The sequence below is a fragment of the Ascaphus truei genome, unplaced genomic scaffold (genome assembly GCF_040206685.1).
Source record: "Ascaphus truei isolate aAscTru1 unplaced genomic scaffold, aAscTru1.hap1 HAP1_SCAFFOLD_805, whole genome shotgun sequence".
Taxonomy (NCBI): domain Eukaryota; kingdom Metazoa; phylum Chordata; class Amphibia; order Anura; family Ascaphidae; genus Ascaphus; species Ascaphus truei.
In genome coordinates, this window is record NW_027457140.1 from 70,001 (window position 1) to 87,228 (window position 17,228).

Sequence of the window (17,228 nt, forward strand, 5' to 3'; positions counted from 1 at the left end):
GGGGTAACAGGCCCCTGTGTTAGTGACCGTTACTGAGTGACAGAGGAACGGGCTGTGTGTGTGTGTGTGTGTGTGTGTGTGTGTGCTGGGTGTGTGTGTTGGGTCTGTGTGGGGGGTGACAGGCCCCTGTGTTAGGGACCGTGACAGAGGAACGGGCTGTGTGTGTGTGCTGGGTGTGTGTGTGTGCTGGGTGTGTGTGTGTGTGTGTGCTGGGTGTGTGTGTGGGGGGGGGTAACAGGCCCCTGTGTTAGTGACCGTTACTGAGTGACAGAGGAACGGGCTGTGTGTGTGTGTGTGTGTGTGTGTGTGTGTGTGTGTGTGTGTGTGTGTGTGTGTGTGTGTGTGTGTGTGTGCTGGGTGTGTGTGTGTGTGTGTGTGTGGGGAGGGGGGTAACAGGCCCTGTGTTAGTGACCGTTACTGAGTGACAGAGGAACGGGCTGTGCTCATGAATCAGCATTTTCCGTCTCCGGGACCTGTGCACAGATGGGCAGAGTCCTCCGATAATTACTATTATTATTAGTGACGCTCTTATTAAGGGCTCTGTGGTCAGCTTAACGTCTCTCACGGCCTCACCGCTGCTTCCTGTTAGGAAATGTCACTTGTCTGGGCACAGGACATGTCAGCAGGAGCAGTGACGCCGTGACACTGGCACACAGAGGAGTTTACCAGCTCACTCCGACCTGCTCCGCTTCTCACTTTCTCACTTCCTTATATCTCTCTCCTTATCTCCCCGTTCTTATTTCTCACTCTCATATCTCCCTTTCTCTCCGTATCTCTCTCCCCCCCCCTTATTTCCCCTCTTCCCCCCCCCTTATTTTCCCTTTCTCCCCCCCTTATTTCCCCTCTCTCCCCCCCTTATTTCCCCTCTCTCCCCCCCTTATTTCCACTCGTCCTCTCCCTCTCTCCCCTTAACTCTCTTCTTTATTTTCTCTCTCTCCCCCCTTATTTCAACTCTCTCCCCTCTTATTTTCTTTCTCGCCCCCCTTATTTCCACTCTCTCTCTCTCCCCTCTTATTTTATCTCTCTCCTTATCTGTCCCTTTCCTTTATTTTCCTTCCCTCTGTGTGAGAGGTGACGCCTGTACTCTCTCTCTCCCCCCCGCCCTCGCTTGGCACGAGCACTGTGCCTCTTGTTGCCTCACACCAGGTGTCCTCTGAAGCAGGTGAGAGCGAAGGGGACATTCAGGTGTGTCTGAAGGACGGGGCAGAGCACAGCTACCGCTCAGCTGACAGGTAGAACAAGAGAGGAAGGTACCACAGTAACCCATTCTGCTAAGGGCACATGCCAGGGGGAGCATGGCAATTATACTTGCCAGTGTTTGCGGGAGAGGGTCTCTGTGTGTGTGTGGGTGAGGGTCTGTGTGTGTGTGTGTGTGTGTGCGCGGGAGAGGGTCTGTGTGTGTGTGTGTGGGAGAGGGTCTGTGTGTGTGTGTGTGTGTGTGTGGGGGAGAGGGTCTGTGTGTGTGTGTGTGTGTGTGTGTGTGTGTGTGTGTGTGTGTGTGTGTGTGTGTGTGTGTGTGTGTGTGTGTGTGTGTGTGTGTGTGAGAGGGTCTCTGTGTGTGTGTGGGTGAGGGTCTGTGTGTGTGTGTGTGCGCGCGGGAGAGGGTCTGTGTGTGTGTGTGTGGGAGAGGGTTTGTGTGTGTGTGTGGGAGATAGTCTGTGTGTGTGTGTCTGTGTGTGGGAGAGGGTCTGTGTGTGTGTGTGTGTGTGTGTGTGTGTGTGTGTGTGTGTGTGTGTGTGTGATGGTCTGTGTGTGTGTGTGTGTGTGTGTGTGCGGGAGAGGGTCTGTGTCTGTGTGTGTGTGCGTGTGCGGGAGAGGGTCTGTGTCTCTGTGGGAGAGGGTCTGTGTGTGTGGGAGAGGGTGTGTGTGTGTGTGTGCGCGTGAGAGGGTCTGTGTCTCTGTGGGAGAGGGTCTGTGTGTGTGTGTGTGTATGTGTCTGTGTGTGTGTGTGTGTGTGTGTGTGTGTGTGTGTGTGTGAGGGTCTGTGTCTCTGTGGGAGAGGGTCTGTGTGTATGTGCGCGGGAGAGGGTCTGTGTGTGTGCGCGGGAGAGGGTCTGTGTGTGCGCGCGGGAGAGGGTGTGTGTGTATGTGTGTGTGAGGGTCTGTGTGTGTGCGCGGGAGAGGGTCTGTGTGTGTGTGTATGTGTGTGTGTGTGTGAGAAAGGGTCTGTGTGTGTGTGTGTGGGAGGGGGTCTGTGTGTGTGCGCGGGAGAGGGTCTGTGTGTGTCTCTGTGGGAGAGGGTGTGTGTGTGGGGGGGGAGATGGTCTGTGTGTGCGCGGGGGAGGGTCTGTGTGTGCGCGGGGGAGGGTCTGTGTGTGCGCGGGGGAGGGTCTGTGTGTGCGCGGGGGAGGGTCTGTGTGTGCGCGGGGGAGGGTCTGTGTGTGCGCGGGGGAGGGTCTGTGTGTGCGCGGGGGAGGGTCTGTGTGTGCGCGCGGGGGAGGGTCTGTGTGTGCGCGGGGGAGGGTCTGTGTGTGCGCGGGGGAGGGTCTGTGTGTGCGCGGGGGAGGGTCTGTGTGTGCGCGGGGGAGGGTCTGTGTGTGCGCGGGGGAGGGTCTGTGTGCGCGCGGGAGAGGGTGTTAAATGTCCTTAAATTCGCTTTTTCTGTAGATTTACGTCACTATAACAGAATTCAGCATTCTTGTCGTTTGCACACAAAAACAAATCATTTATTTTGAAAATAATCACTTACATACAAAAATAGTAAGAATGACGATGATGTTTCAAATAGATTGATATTCTAAGAATAGTTGCACATAGTAACTAACCTTCTTTCTGTTAATATTCTCTCCAGGTATTAACATGTCTTTTTTTTCCTCTTCGTGGTATTATCACTCTGGCCTGGTCTTTCTTCCTCTGGCCTATCTTCTTAAACTCACTAAGCTCACTGCAGTATTTATCCATAAAGACCCACCCAGTCAGCCATTTTAACCTTTAAAATGTTATATCCCAACATTGTATTCACCTACATTACTGATGTCATATGAACTACCCCTGAACATATAAGTCGTTTTCAAACTTGCTGAATGGGAAAGTCTTATGCAGCATTTTTCCCAGTTCGGACTTACAGCTGTTCAACAACTTGAGGCCACGAATTGACCTTTTGGGTCAATTCTGTCTGTCAGAATAGATCTGACCTTTTACTTAGAATACTGCACATGTAACAATAACTGAACATACAATCAGATAATATATATATATCAGACCCATATGTAGATATGAAGGAGAGTTCAGACTATTATACTGTATACTTTAACATTCTGCCTTTGATAACAGATTCATTTATTACAATATAATTATTGCTAAATTGGATTTCTTACAGAGGGTCTGTGTGTGCGCGGGAGAGGGTCTGTGTGTGTGCGCGGGAGAGGGTGTGTGTGTGTGCGCGGGAGAGGGTCTGTGTGTGTGCGCGGGAGAGGGTCTGTGTGTGTGCGGGAGAGGGTCTGTGTGTGCGGGAGAGGGTCTGTGTGTGCGCGCGGGAGAGGGTCTGTGTGTATGTGCGGGAGTGTGTGTGTGCGGGAGAGGGTCTGTGTGTGTGTGGGGGAGGTGATGTTTGGGGGGGGGTGTGTGTGTGAGGGGATTTGTGTGTGCCTATGTGGGAGAGGGTGTGTGTGTGCGAGGGAGAGGGTGTGTGTGAGGGGATTTGTGTGTGTCTATGTGGGAGAGGGTGTGTGTGCGCGAGGGAGAGGGTGTGTGTGAGAGGATTTGTGTGTGTCTATGCGGGAGAGGGTCTGTGTGTGCGCAGGAGGGTGGGTGTGTGTGTACGCGCGGGAGAGGGTCTGTGTGTTTGTGCGAGAGAGGGAGAAGGTGTGTGCGTGGGAAAGGGTCTGTGTGTTTGTGCGAGAGAGGGTCTGTGTGTGTGTGTGTGTGTGTGTGTGTGTGTGTGTGTGTGTGTGTGTGCGCGCGGGAGAGGGTCTGTGTGAGTGAGAGCGGGAGAGGGTCTGTGTGTGTGCGAGAGATGGTCTGTGTGTATGTGTGCGCAGGTGCGGAGAGGGTTTGTGTATGTGTGCGGGAGAGGGTTTGTGTATGTGTGCGGGAGAGGGTTTGTGTATGTGTGCGGGAGAGGGTTTGTGTATGTGTGCGGGAGAGGGTTTGTGTATGTGTGCGCGGGAGAGGGTTTGTGTATGTGTGCGCGGGAGAGGGTTTGTGTATGTGTGCGCGGGAGAGGGTTTGTGTATGTGTGCGCGGGAGAGGGTTTGTGCATGTGTGCGCGGGAGAGGGTTTGTGTATGTGTGCGCGGGAGAGGGTTTGTGTGCGCGGGAGAGGGTTTGTGTATGTGTGCGGGAGAGGGTCTGTGTATGTGTGCGGGAGAGGGTTTAGGTGTGCGGGAGAGGGTCTGTGTGTGTGCGGGAGAGGGTCTGTGTGTCTGTGTGGGGGGGAGAGGGTTTGTGTGTGTCTGCGGGAGAGGGTGTGTGTGTGCACGGGAGAGTGTGCGGGAGAGAGTCTGTATGTGTGTGTGTATTTGGGCGAGGGTCTGTGTGTGTCTGCGGGAGAGGGTGTGTGTGTGTGCAGGAGAGGGTCTGTGTGTGTGCGGGAGAGGGTCTGTGTGCGGGGGAGTGTGTGAGGATTTGTGTGTGTCGATGTGGGAGAGGGTGTGTGTGTGTGCGAGGGAGAGGGTGTGTGTGTGTGTACGTGTGGGATAAGGTCTGTGTGCGCGGGAGAGGGTCTGTGTGTTTGTGCGAGAGAGGGAGAGGGAGTGTGTGCGCGTGGGAGAGGGTCTGTGTGTGTGTGTGTGTGTGCGCGCGTGGGAGAGGGTGTGTGTGTGTGTATATGTGTGTGTGTGTGTGTGTGTGTTGATTTATTTATAAAACGTGTTACCAGGCAGTAATACATTGAGAGTTACCGCTCGTTTCCAAGTATGTCCTGGACACAGAGTTAATACAAATAATACATGGTTACAAATACATAGTTACATTAAGTGAGTAGGGTTATATATTACATACAAGACATTGCATGCACAGTTAGAGATAATATATAATATAGGCGTATGTAACAGTCACAGACCAGATTAATATGCGAGACAGCTTTAGTTATGAAAGAACTTATACTGGTGGTGGATGTGAGAGTCTCCGGTAGATTGTTCCAGTTTTTGGGGTGCACGGTAAGAGAAGGAGGAACGTCCGGATACTTTGTTGAGCCTTGGGACCATGAACAGTCTTTTGGAGTCTGATCTCAGATGATAAGTGCTGCATGTGGTAGGGGTGAGGAGCTTGTTCAGGTAGCTGGGTAGCTTGCCCAGAAAGTATTTGAGGGTGAGACAGGAAAGGTGAACTTTGCGCCTAGACTCAAGTGATGACCAATCTAGTTCTTTGAGCATTTCGCAGTGATGTGTGTTGTAGTTGCATTGGAGAACAAAACGACAAATTGAGTTGTAGAGGGTGTCAAGTTTGGTAAGGTGGGTTTGGGGTGCCGAGCCGTATACTATATCTCCATAGTCAATAATTGGCATTAGCATCTGTGTGCGATACGCTTTCTGACCAGGAGACTTAGGGAGGATTTGTTCCTGTAAAGTACCCCTAGTTTGGCATAGGTCTTGGTTGTCAGGGTATCAATGTGCATCCCGAATGTTAAGTGGGAGTCAAACCATAAGCCCAGGTATTTAAAACTAGTGACAGGGGTTAGGGTTGGTTCTGATCTGGAGCTCAGTCACTGGTAGCTTTAAAAATTTAGCCTTGGTCCCAAATCCCATTGTTACAGTCTTGTCAGTGTTTAAAAACAGTTTGTTTTGGGAAATCCAATCTTTGAGTCTCAAAAAGTCAGACTGAAGTATGTGTTGACGGTCAGAGAGGCTATGGCTGTGTGCATATAGGATTGTGTCATCTGCATACATGTGGATTGATTTTTGGGGGGTCTGTGTGTGAGTGTGTGTGGGTGTGATGGTGTCTGTGTGTGGGGGTGTGTGATGGTGTCTGTGTGTGAGGGCGTTTGTGCGTGTGTGTGGATGCGTGAGAGGTCTGTATGTGCGTGGGGTTCTGTGTGTGTGTGGGGTGGTGTGTGTGGAGGGGGGCTTGTGTGTGTGTGAGGGTTCTTCATGTGTGTGTACTGTGTAGGGGGTTGGGTCTGCTAGTGGGGGGTCTCACTGTGTATTTCCGTGTGTGTGTGATGGGATTGTGTGGGGTCTGTGTGAGGGGTCGGAGAGTGTGAGGGTTGTGTGTGTGGGGTCTGTGTGAGGGGTCCGTTTGTATGGTCGGAGAGTGTGTGTGATGGGGTCTGAGAGTGTGAGGTTGTGTGTGGGGGGGGGTCAGAGTGTGAGGGGGTCCATTTGTGTGTGATGGGGTCTGTGTGTCTGTGAGGGGGTCTCTCTCTCTCTCTCTCTCTCTCTCTCTCTCTCTCTCTCTCTCTCTATATATATATATATATATATATATATATATATATATATATATATATATATATATATGCAACAGCTGTTCTTTACACCTGTACCCATTTCCCTGCACAGGTCAGGTGACATACTGTAAAGATGGCTGCCGGAGGAGTGCGAACGGAGACCCCGGACGGCCCGTGGTCGTGGGGGGTTCTGGCAGCCGTTATGGTGGCCCAAGGACTGACGTTGGGGTTCCCCTCTTGCATCGGGGTGTATTACACGGACCTGCAAAACTCCTTCCAGGCCTCGAACACCGAGACGTCCTGGTTCCCCTCCATCGTCATGGCGGTGCTTCACGCAGGGGGTCAGTGCGCGTCAAAAAGCAGCAGTGCTGAGCGGGTATCTGGGGCATTCCTGCACAAAGGTCATAATGGCAGCCATATTTAACAGGCCCCACATCATTTCGTGACCTAGAAAGAATGGTGGGCAACAAAAATACCCAATGTGACAGAAAATACACAGTAAATGAGTGTATTCTGATAAGTAAGGGTCACTTAGTTAAACCCTTTGGCCAAAGCGTTATAAGCCTGAAGCCACGTCATGGCATGACCAGTATGCAGCCACGTCATGGCATGACCAGTCTGCAGGTCCTAACACTACCTGTGATTATTCTTATTTACCTCTGCAGTGGAGGGAGAGAGGCCTCAGTGGGCCTGTCCTGCACAGGTACATGGAAACACCTGCTACTTAAAAAGAGGGGAGGGGGCGCGCTTAATCTCAGGGGGAGCGGCCACCTACCTCCAAACAACTGATACCAGGTGATAGCATTGGGTATTTTTGTCTATATATATATATATATATATATCAGGATCGTTTCAAAAATATTTCCTGAATTTGCACTGGGGCTTTAAAAATGGCCACCTGTGTGATAACAGCAGTGCAGGATTTGGAACAAATCAGCTTTATTGGCATGGCAGAAACACGTCAGTATTGCCAAAGCATGAATAACAGGGGGTAGGGTATAATAGTTACACAGTACATGTATAACAGGGGGTAGGTATAATGATTACACAGTACATGTATAACAGGGGGTAGGTATAATGATTACACAGTACATGAATAACAGGGGGTAGGTATAATGATTACACAGTACATGTATAACGGGGTAGGGATAATGATTACACAGTACATGTATAACGGGGTAGGGTATAATGATTAAACAGTACATGTATAACAGGGGGTAGGTATAATGATTACACGGTACATGTATAACGGGGTAGGTATAATGATTATACAGTACATGTATAACAGGGGCAGGGTAGAATGATTACACAGTACATGTATAACGGGGGGTAGGGTATAATGATTACACAGTACATGAATAACAGGGGGTAGGTATAATGGTTACACAGTACATGAATAACAGGGGGTAGGGTATAATGATTACACAGTACACGAATAACAGGGGGTAGGGTATAATGATTACACAGTACATGTATAACAGGGGGTAGGGTATAATGATTACACAGTACATGTATAACAGGGGGTAGGGTATAATGATTACACAGTACATGAATAACAGGGGTAGGGTATAATGATTACACAGTACATGAATAACAGGGGGTAGGTATAATGATTACACAGTACATGAATAACAGGGGGTAGGGTATGATGATTACACAATACATGTATAACAGGGGGTAGGGTATGATGATTACACAGTACATGTATAACAGGGGGTAGGGTATAATGATTACACAGTACATGAATAACAGGGGGTAGGGTATGATGATTACACAGTACATGTATAACAGGGGGTAGGGTATAATGATTACACAATACATGTATAACAGGGGGTAGGGTATAATGATTACACAGTACATGTATAACAGGGGGTAGGTATAATGATTACACAGTACATGAATAACAGGGGGTAGGGTATGATGATTACACAATACATGTATAACAGGGGGTAGGGTATAATGATTACACAGTACATGTATAACAGGGGGTAGGTATAATGATTACACAATACATGTATAACAGGGGGTAGGGTATAATGATTACACAATACATGTATAACAGGGAGTAGGGTATAATGATTACACAATACATGTATAACAGGGGGTAGGGTATAATGATTACACAGTACATGTATAACAGGGGGTAGGGTATAATGATTACACAGTACATGTATAACAGGGGGTAGGGTATAATGATTACACAGTACATGTATAACAGGGGGCAGGTATAATGATTACACAATACATGTATAACAGGGGGTAGGGTATAATGATTACACAATACATGTATAACAGGGAGTAGGGTATAATGATTACACAATACATGTATAACAGGGGGTAGGGTATAATGATTACACAGTACATGTATAACAGGGGGTAGGGTATAATGATTACACAGTACATGTATAACGGGGTAGGGTATAATGATTACACAATACATGAATAACAGGGGGTAGGTATAATGATTACACAGTACTTGTATAACAGGGGGTAGGGTATAATGATTACACAGTACATGTATAACAGGGGGTAGGGTATAATGATTACACAATACATGTATAACAGGGGGTAGGGTATAATGATTACACAGTACATGTATAACAGGGGGTAGGGTATAATGATTACACAGTACATGTATAACAGGGGGTAGGGTATAATGATTACACAGTACATGAATAACAGGGGGTAGGGTATAATGATTACACAATACATGTATAACAGGGGGTAGGGTATAATGATTACACAATACATGTATAACAGGGGGTAGGGTATAATGGTTACACAGTACATGTATAACAGGGGGTAGGATATAATGATTACACAGTACATGTATAACAGGGGGTAGGGTATAATGATTACACAGTACATGTATAACAGGGGGTAGGGTATAATAATTACACAGTGCATGAATAACGGGGTGGGGTATAATGATTACACAATACATGTATAACAGGGAGTAGGGTATAATGGTTACACAGTACATGTATAACAGGGGGTAGGGTATAATGATTACACAATACATGTATAACAGGGGGTAGGGTATAATGATTACACAATACATGTATAACAGGGGGTAGGGTATAATGATTACACAGTACATGTATAACAGGGGGTAGGGTATAATGGTTACACAGTACATTTAATTTAGCTGCTAAAACCAGGATTACACTTACTTTTGCACATACCCTGACTCTTAATTACTCATCGTTTGTCTAATTCATACATCATTTTGGTTCAAAAGACATGGAATTGGCCAATATAAACCCTATTAGATATTTAAGAAAAGACGGGTTTTGAGTCGAGAAGGTTATCATGGGAAAAACGATGGAATTTCCGTAATTATCATTGGGGTTCCCAAACGTCTTCTTCCCTTGTATGTGTATATAGAGCTGGCAGTGTATACAGTGCTGTATATATGTGTACTGTATTTAGAGCTGTCCGTGTACGTGCCACAGCTATCCCTCGTCTCCCTGCAGGACCGCTCTGCAGTGTTCTGGTGGAGAGGTTCGGCTGCAGAGTAACCGTGATGATTGGGGGTCTCCTTTGTGGGGTTGGGATGGTCACCAGCTCCTTCTCTCAGACCATCGTCCACCTGTACCTGACCGCGGGGCTCATTGGAGGTAGGTGACCGTTCACTCCACGTCACCGCGCGGACACCGACCCGGGCCAGGCCTTCCTTTTATGGGAATATAAAACCAGGACTGGATCACTATCACACCGTGACCTGGAGTTAGAGGCAGGTGTGCAATAGTTACCTGTTTATATGGTCTCTCTTTAGGACCTGGGTCCGTCCGTCCCCTCAACCCCTCTCAGGTTTGGGCTCTGTAACCTCCTTTCTCCCACTCAGGTTTGGGTCTCTGCTTCAGCTTCCAGGCGTCCGTCACGGTCCTGGGCTACTACTTCATCCGGCGCCGGACCCTGGCCAACTCTCTGGCCTCCACGGGGGCCTCCATCGGGATGGCTCTGTGGCCCCTGGGGTCCCAGCACCTCCTGGATGCGGTGGGCTGGAGAGGTTCCTTCCTGATCTTCGGGGCTGTGCTGCTCAACTGCTGCGTGTGCGGCGCCATCATGAGGCCGGTGAGAGCGCCACCCCCTGCGCCAGAAAAGGAGGCGCTCACCCCACACTCTTCCAATGGGACCCCTCATGGCGGTGAACAGTCGGCCGGCTGCAGCAGCCTACAGAAGTACATGGCCTTCGACCTACTGTTCGGGCACCGGCGCTATCAGATATTCACGTGGGGGGTCACCTGGATGGTGCTGGGCTTCATCCTGCCGCTCTTCTACTTGGTGCCGTATGCCACCAGCAACGGGATAGAGGAGGGGAGAGCAGCGCTGCTGCTGTCCCTCATCGGCTTCATCAACATCTTCGCGCGGCCAGTGGCAGGGCTGGTGTCACAGCAGCCGGTGTTTGCCGGGCGGCTCATGTACCTGTTCAGCGGGGCGGTGACGTTGAATGGCCTCAGCAACCTGGTGTGTGCGAGCTGGTCCTCCTACCCGGCGCTGCTCACGTACTGCGCCTTCTACAGCATCTCCATGAGCGTCATCGGCTCGTTGGTCTTCCAGGTGCTGATGGATACCGTTGGGATGAAAAGGTTTCCCGGAGCCTTTGGACTTTTCACCATCCTGGAGAGTGTCACCATCCTGGTGGGGCCACCACTGGCAGGTGGGTTACTCCGGGGGGGAGGGGGGGCGGCTGGACCAGGGATGAATGGTTAAGGATGTTTGTGGGCAACTGTTTGAGACCAGCGGGTGGCCAACTCCAATCCTCAAGGGCCACCAACAATTTAGTTTTTCAGGATATCCCTGCTTCAGCACAGGTGGTGGTCATAATGACTGTGCCACTGATTGAGCCACGTTTGCTGAAGCAGGGATATCCTGGAAACCTGACCAGTTGGTGGCCCTTGAAGACCGGAGTTGGCCACGCCTGGCGTAGATTTTAGAGGCGACTCGTGGATGGGATGGATAAGTGTGGCCAGGTGGTAATACCGCGACCTTGCAGTGGTAGGGACAGACTGCATGGCCTATAGGTACCCTTCTGGGTCGGGTCATTGTGTCACACTGGTGGGAGGGACAGACTGCATGGCCTGTAGGTACCCTTCGGGGTCGGGTCATTGTGTCACACTGGTGGGAGGGACAGACTGCATGGCCTATAGGTACCCTTCTGGGTCGGGTCATTGTGTCACACTGGTGGGAGGGACAGACTGCATGGCCTATAGGTACCCTTTTTGGCCGGGTCATTGTGTCACACTGGTGGGAGGGACAGACTGCATGGCCTACAGGTACCCTTTTGGGCCGGGTCATTGTGTCACACTGGTGGGAGGGACAGACTGCATGGCCTATAGGTACCCTTCTGGGTCGGGTCATTGTGTCACACTGGTGGGAGGGACAGACTGCATGGCCTATCGGTACCCTTCTGGGCCGGGTCATTGTGTCACACTGGTGGGAGGGACAGACTGCATGGCCTATAGGTACCCTTCTGGGTCGGGTCATTGTGTCACACTGGTGGGAGGGACAGACTGCATGGCCTATAGGTACCCTTCTGGGTCAGGTCATTGTGTCACACTGGTGGGAGGGACAGACTGCATGGCCTATAGGTACCCTTCTGGGTCAGGTCATTGTGTCACACTGGTGGGAGGGACAGACTGCATGGCCTATAGGTACCCTTCTGGGTCAGGTCATTGTGTCACACTGGTGGGAGGGACAGACTGCATGGCCTATAGGTACCCTTCTGGGTCGGGTCATTGTGTCACACTGGTGGGAGGGACAGACTGCATGGCCTATAGGTACCATTCTGGGTCAGGTCATTGTGTCACACTGGTGGGAGGGACAGACTGCATGGCCTATAGGTACCCTTCTGGGTCGGGTCATTGTGTCACACTGGTGGGAGGGACAGACTGCATGGCCTATAGGTACCCTTCTGGGTCGGGTCATTGTGTCACACTGGTGGGAGGGACAGACTGCATGGCCTATAGGTACCCTTCTGGGCCGGGTCATTGTGTCACACTGGTCGGAGGGACAGACTGCATGTCCTATAGGTACCCTTCTGGGTCGGGTCATTGTGTCACACTGGTGGGAGGGACAGACTGCATGGCCTATAGGTACCCTTCTGGGTCGGGTCATTGTGTCACACTGGTGGGAGGGACAGACTGCATGGCCTATAGGTACCCTTCTGGGTCGGGTCATTGTGTCACACTGGTGGGAGGGACAGACTGAGTGATAGGTCTTCTTGGTCAGCGTCCTGTAGTATTAGTGGAAGCGGCTCACATGTCCTCTCTTTCAGTGTCCTTGTGTCCTGTGGTATTGGCTGTGAGTCACTCATCCTCTCTCTGCCCCCTCAGGTTTGCTGGTCGATTTCACGGGTCAGTATAACTTGGTTTTCTACGCCAGCACCGTCGCCGTGACCTCGTCCGGGCTCTTCATGGGTTTCGCCACCTACGCCGTGGACAGGAAGGAAGCCAAAGCGAGGAGCAGTCACCAAAGTGCCACGGAGACCGCAGGAAGTGAGGAACCCAAAGATACCAGCTACTTGTCCTCTAAAGAGTGTGGAACAGTGCTGTGAGCGACCTACCTGCGGTGCCTGGCAGACTCTCATCGCCCCAGCTCTGCCCCCTCTCAGGGAACACGTGGGAGCAGTCTGTGGTCAGCACTTGGTGTACGTGTGAGGACTTGGGGCAGAACACTCATTTTGGGCCCCTGTTGAGGTGTGGGGCTGCCACCTCCCGCATGGGTGCGCTTTTGCACAGTCCCCCCCCCCCCCCCGGGGGTGATGAAGTCTCTCTGGGGATCAGGTCTGCCCCCCTTTGGGGGCAAGAAGTCTCAATGGGGGGGCTGTCGCCTTACGGGTGAGGTCCCCCATTTCTGAGCACAGCAACACCTCGGTTCTTCCCAAAGGCGGGTGGAGAGTTGGGGGGTTTGTCACGCTTGCCCGATTCTTGCACCTGCTACCGCTGCACTTTTTAATCCCTTTCGCCACTGGAGGGGGGAGGGGGCCGGGGGGGATACAGCTATTCAAGGTCCAAAGATTCTCAGAGTATTCCCGGTATGTGACTGGGACTTGTATTAACCCCTCGCGTTCCTTCTGGGATGTTCTCGCTCTTCATAGGTCACGCGCCAGCAGTGAAGGATGTTGGCGGACCCTCCTTGTGCCTTCTGCCCCCTCCCACTCCCAGCTGGGGCGGATCTGCCCGGGGAATCTCCTTTGCTGGATGCTTTTCGTGTTTATTACACTGGGGAGGTTACTCATTGAACCGTGACAGTGCAGATCAGGGCAATTTCACTTCAATAGGAGTTTCTGAGTGGCGGGTGCCCTGCTCGGCACTATTGCGGTTCAATTAACCCCTTGAGTCGGCGAGGAATCTCAAGGAGTCGCAGCGCGGCTCTCTCGGCTGCAAAATGGGCTCCCAAGTAATGTGCTGCTCTTCTCTGCCCTGTTTTGCAGCAGCGAGCTGCGGCTCCTCTCTGTTCTTTCCCGGCGCACCGCCTCGTGTGATAATAACTGAATGTGTTTCCTAACCACTTCATGGTAACCCTGCGCCAGGGTGCCTCACCGACCAATGCAGGAAAGAGAATACCAAAGAACCTTATTCAGGTGTGTCGTGTAAAACCAACAATCATTCCGCGCAAAACCCAAAGGGGAGTCAGAGACCAATAATGGGGGGGGGGGGGGGTAAGGCGGTCTATGACATTCAGTTACGGGCGTTTTGCCGTGACCAAATCTCCGCCGCGGTTTAGCTTTAGCCGCCACTCCTCGCCCCCGGGACATCTCGCTGCCCAGGTAAGCCCCTAACCTCCCCTCTTACTCTACAAACCCTTAATTCTAACGCTATCCCCCTACCCCAGGGGGGCGCAATCTTTTTTTCCCTCTGCCCCCCCATCTCATCGCGCCCCCCCCCCCTGCTTCCCTTGGCTCTGACATCACGTTGCCATGGCAACGCGACATCACATGACCCCGCACCGTCACTTGACGCCGCGGTACCAGGGCGACGCGTCACCAGGAGCCGCCTGAACCAAGGTAAGGAGACATTTACAGAGGCCTTGCGGCTCCTCCGGCATTCATTTAAATGTCTTCGGGAAGCGCGCGGGGCATCTGTAAACCCGGCCCCCCAACCCCCCCCGCAGCGAATGGGGGGGGCGCACCCCCACCCTAATCCTATAAACCTTAACTCCTTACACAAACCCTGTATCCTATAAACTGTAACCCCTTTACCCTAAAAAGACCCTTAGCCTAAAACTGTGTACCCAAAGCCCTTACCCTAAAAAAAACCCACCTTAAGCCCCCTACCCTAAGCCGATAGCCTAAAACTGCTTACAATAAGCCCTACCCCAAAACTACTTAACCTAAAACCCCTATCCTTAACGCCCTACCCCAACCGCTAAAACACCTTAACTTATTGGCGAAACGTCCGGCGTTGGCGTGTCCAGCTGTGGCGGCGGCTCTCTGGTTGCGGTGAGACAGACCGGTTCCGGGGTAGGGTGTCTGGAGCCGGGCTGCGGATCGGAGCTCTCGCGGCCCCACCCACTGCGCAGGTTTCTCCTTGGGCCCCGGCCGGCGCGCGTTCACGAGTGAAACTCGACAGGTGACAAAAGTGCACTCGGGGGGGGGGGCAGATTCACTAAGCCGCGCTGCGGGTTAATCGCCTCGCGGGTTCAGCGTCACCTGCCGCTGTTTTGAAAGTCCGGAAACACCGGATCGGAGATTTTTTTAAGAAGAGCGACCCCGTTACCCCGAGAATTGACACGTGATAAGATCCGACATCAACCTCGTCGTGTTCATGTCTGCACTTAAACCGCACAAATTCACCTGTGATCCGGAGGTCTCAGCTTGCGCTTAGAGTGTAAGCTCTTGGGACACACGGCCGTCTTTATGTTGTATGTCTGACTACAATGCACAGAGTTAACTGAATAAAGCAATGATTATTTATACGTCATAACGAGTCCCATTAAGACGAGGTCACGGGGTCGGGCAGAGGACAAGCTTCTGCAGGAAATAGTTTTTTTATGGTGTCCTTTGTTCAATGTTTGCATTATAACCCCCGTGTGGGCGTCAGCGTGCGGCTCAAACCCGCCGGCAGGTTCCCCGCCGCCGAATAACCGTGCTAGAGACGCAGGGCAGAGTGAGACCGCGCAGCAGGAAGGGTGACACGCTGCAGGGCGTCTCTCACCCAGCGGAACGTTCCTTTCTCCCTGATGAACGTTCCCCTGGCCCCGGCGTGGAAGATTCCTGCCTGTCCCAGGTGTTCGGGATACAGCTCCCGTGGCAGGGAAGGGGTCACCCTGCCTGGCGTCCCTGCGCTGGGATGCTGGATAAACCGGTGACAGGTGGCGGAAACTGGTTTCCTGAGGTAATGGTGCAGAAAGTGTGACACCCAGCGGACACGCCACTCTGTCCCCGAGTGACACAAATGGGCAGTCACCGCACAGACTCACCCACACCCACCCCACCCCACCCAAGGAGTAAATAAGGGTCACAGGGAAAGGCGGGGAAAGGCACACACTCGGTAACAGGGGAAGGCACACACTCGATAACAGGGAAAGGCACACACTCGGTAACAGGGGAAGGCACACACTCGGTAACAGGGGAAGGCACACACTCGATAACAGGGGAAGGCACACACTCGATAACAGGGAAAGGCACACACTCGGTAACAGGGGAAGGCACACACTCGATAACAGGGAAAGGCACACACTCGGTAACAGGGGAAGGCACACACTCGGTAACAGGGGAAGGCACACACTCGATAACAGGGAAAGGCACACACTCGGTAACAGGGGAAGGCACACACTCGGTAACAGGGAAAGGCACACACTCGGTAACAGGGGAAGGCACACGCTCGGTAACAAGGGAAAGGCACACACTCGGTAACAAGGAAAGGCACACACTCGGTAACAAGGAAAGGCACACACTCGGTAACAGGGGAAGGCGCACACTCGGTAACAAGGAAAGGCGCACACTCGGTAACAGGGAAAGGCGCACACTCGGTAACAGGGAAAGGCACACACTCGGTAACAGGGAAAGGCACACACTCGGTAACAGGGAAAGGCACACACTCGGTAACAAGGAAAGGCACACACTCGGTAACAGGGAAAGGCACACACTCGGTAACAGGGGAAGGCACACGCTCGGTAACAGGGGAAGGCACACGCTCGGTAACAGGGGAAGGCACACACAGGGAAAGGCACACCCTGAGTAACAGGGGAAGGCACACGCTCGGTAACAGGGGAAGGCACACGCTCGGTAACAGGGGAAGGCACACGCTCGGTAACAGGGGAAGGCACACGCTCGGTAACAGGGGAAGGCACACGCTCGGTAACAGGGGAAGGCACACGCTCGGTAACAGGGGAAGGCACACGCTCGGTAACAGGGGAAGGCACACGCTCGGTAACAGGGGAAGGCACACGCTCGGTAACAGGGGAAGGCACACGCTCGGTAACAGGGGAAGGCACACGCTCGGTAACAGGGGAAGGCACACACTCGGTAACAAGGAAAGGCACACGCTCGGTAACAAGGAAAGGCACACGCTCGGTAACAAGGGAAAGGCGCACTCGGTAACAAGGGAAAGGCGCACTCGGTAACAAGGGAAAGGCGCACTCGGTAACAAGGGAAAGGCGCACTCGGTAACAAGGGAAAGGCGCACACGGTAACAAGGGAAAGGCGCACTCGGTAACAAGGGAAAGGCGCACTCGGTAACAAGGGAAAGGCGCACTCGGTAACAAGGGAAAGGCGCACTCGGTAACAGGGAGAGGCGCACTCGGTAACAGGGGAAAGGCGCACTCGGTAACAAGGGAAAGGCGCACTCGGTAACAGGGAGAGGCGCACTCGGTAACAGGGAGAGGCGCACTCGGTAACAGGGAGAGGCGCACTCGGTAACAGGGAGAGGCACACTCGGTAACAGGGAGAGGCA

General features: G+C 52.2%; 1 protein-coding gene across 5 annotated transcripts in view; it reads left to right on the forward strand.

The window, feature by feature from the left end:
- SLC16A5 (solute carrier family 16 member 5) overlaps window positions 1-14,560 on the forward strand; it is a 24,196-nt gene extending 9,636 nt beyond the window's left edge. For 2 of the 5 annotated variants that reach the window (XM_075584900.1, XM_075584898.1), the window contains exons 2-5: window positions 6,440-6,668; window positions 9,804-9,947; window positions 10,175-10,990; window positions 12,666-14,560. In XM_075584900.1, the coding sequence (XP_075441015.1) occupies window positions 6,461-6,668; window positions 9,804-9,947; window positions 10,175-10,990; window positions 12,666-12,886 (1,389 nt within the window). In that variant the 5' untranslated portion in view covers window positions 6,440-6,460 and the 3' untranslated portion in view covers window positions 12,887-14,560. Of the gene's footprint in view, window positions 1-380; window positions 1,251-6,439; window positions 6,669-9,803; window positions 9,948-10,174; window positions 10,991-12,665 lie in introns of those variants that run through there. The other 3 variants (XM_075584899.1, XM_075584897.1, XM_075584896.1) reach the window with 3 other exon arrangements.
- Window positions 14,561-17,228: the final 2,668 nt, after the last annotated feature.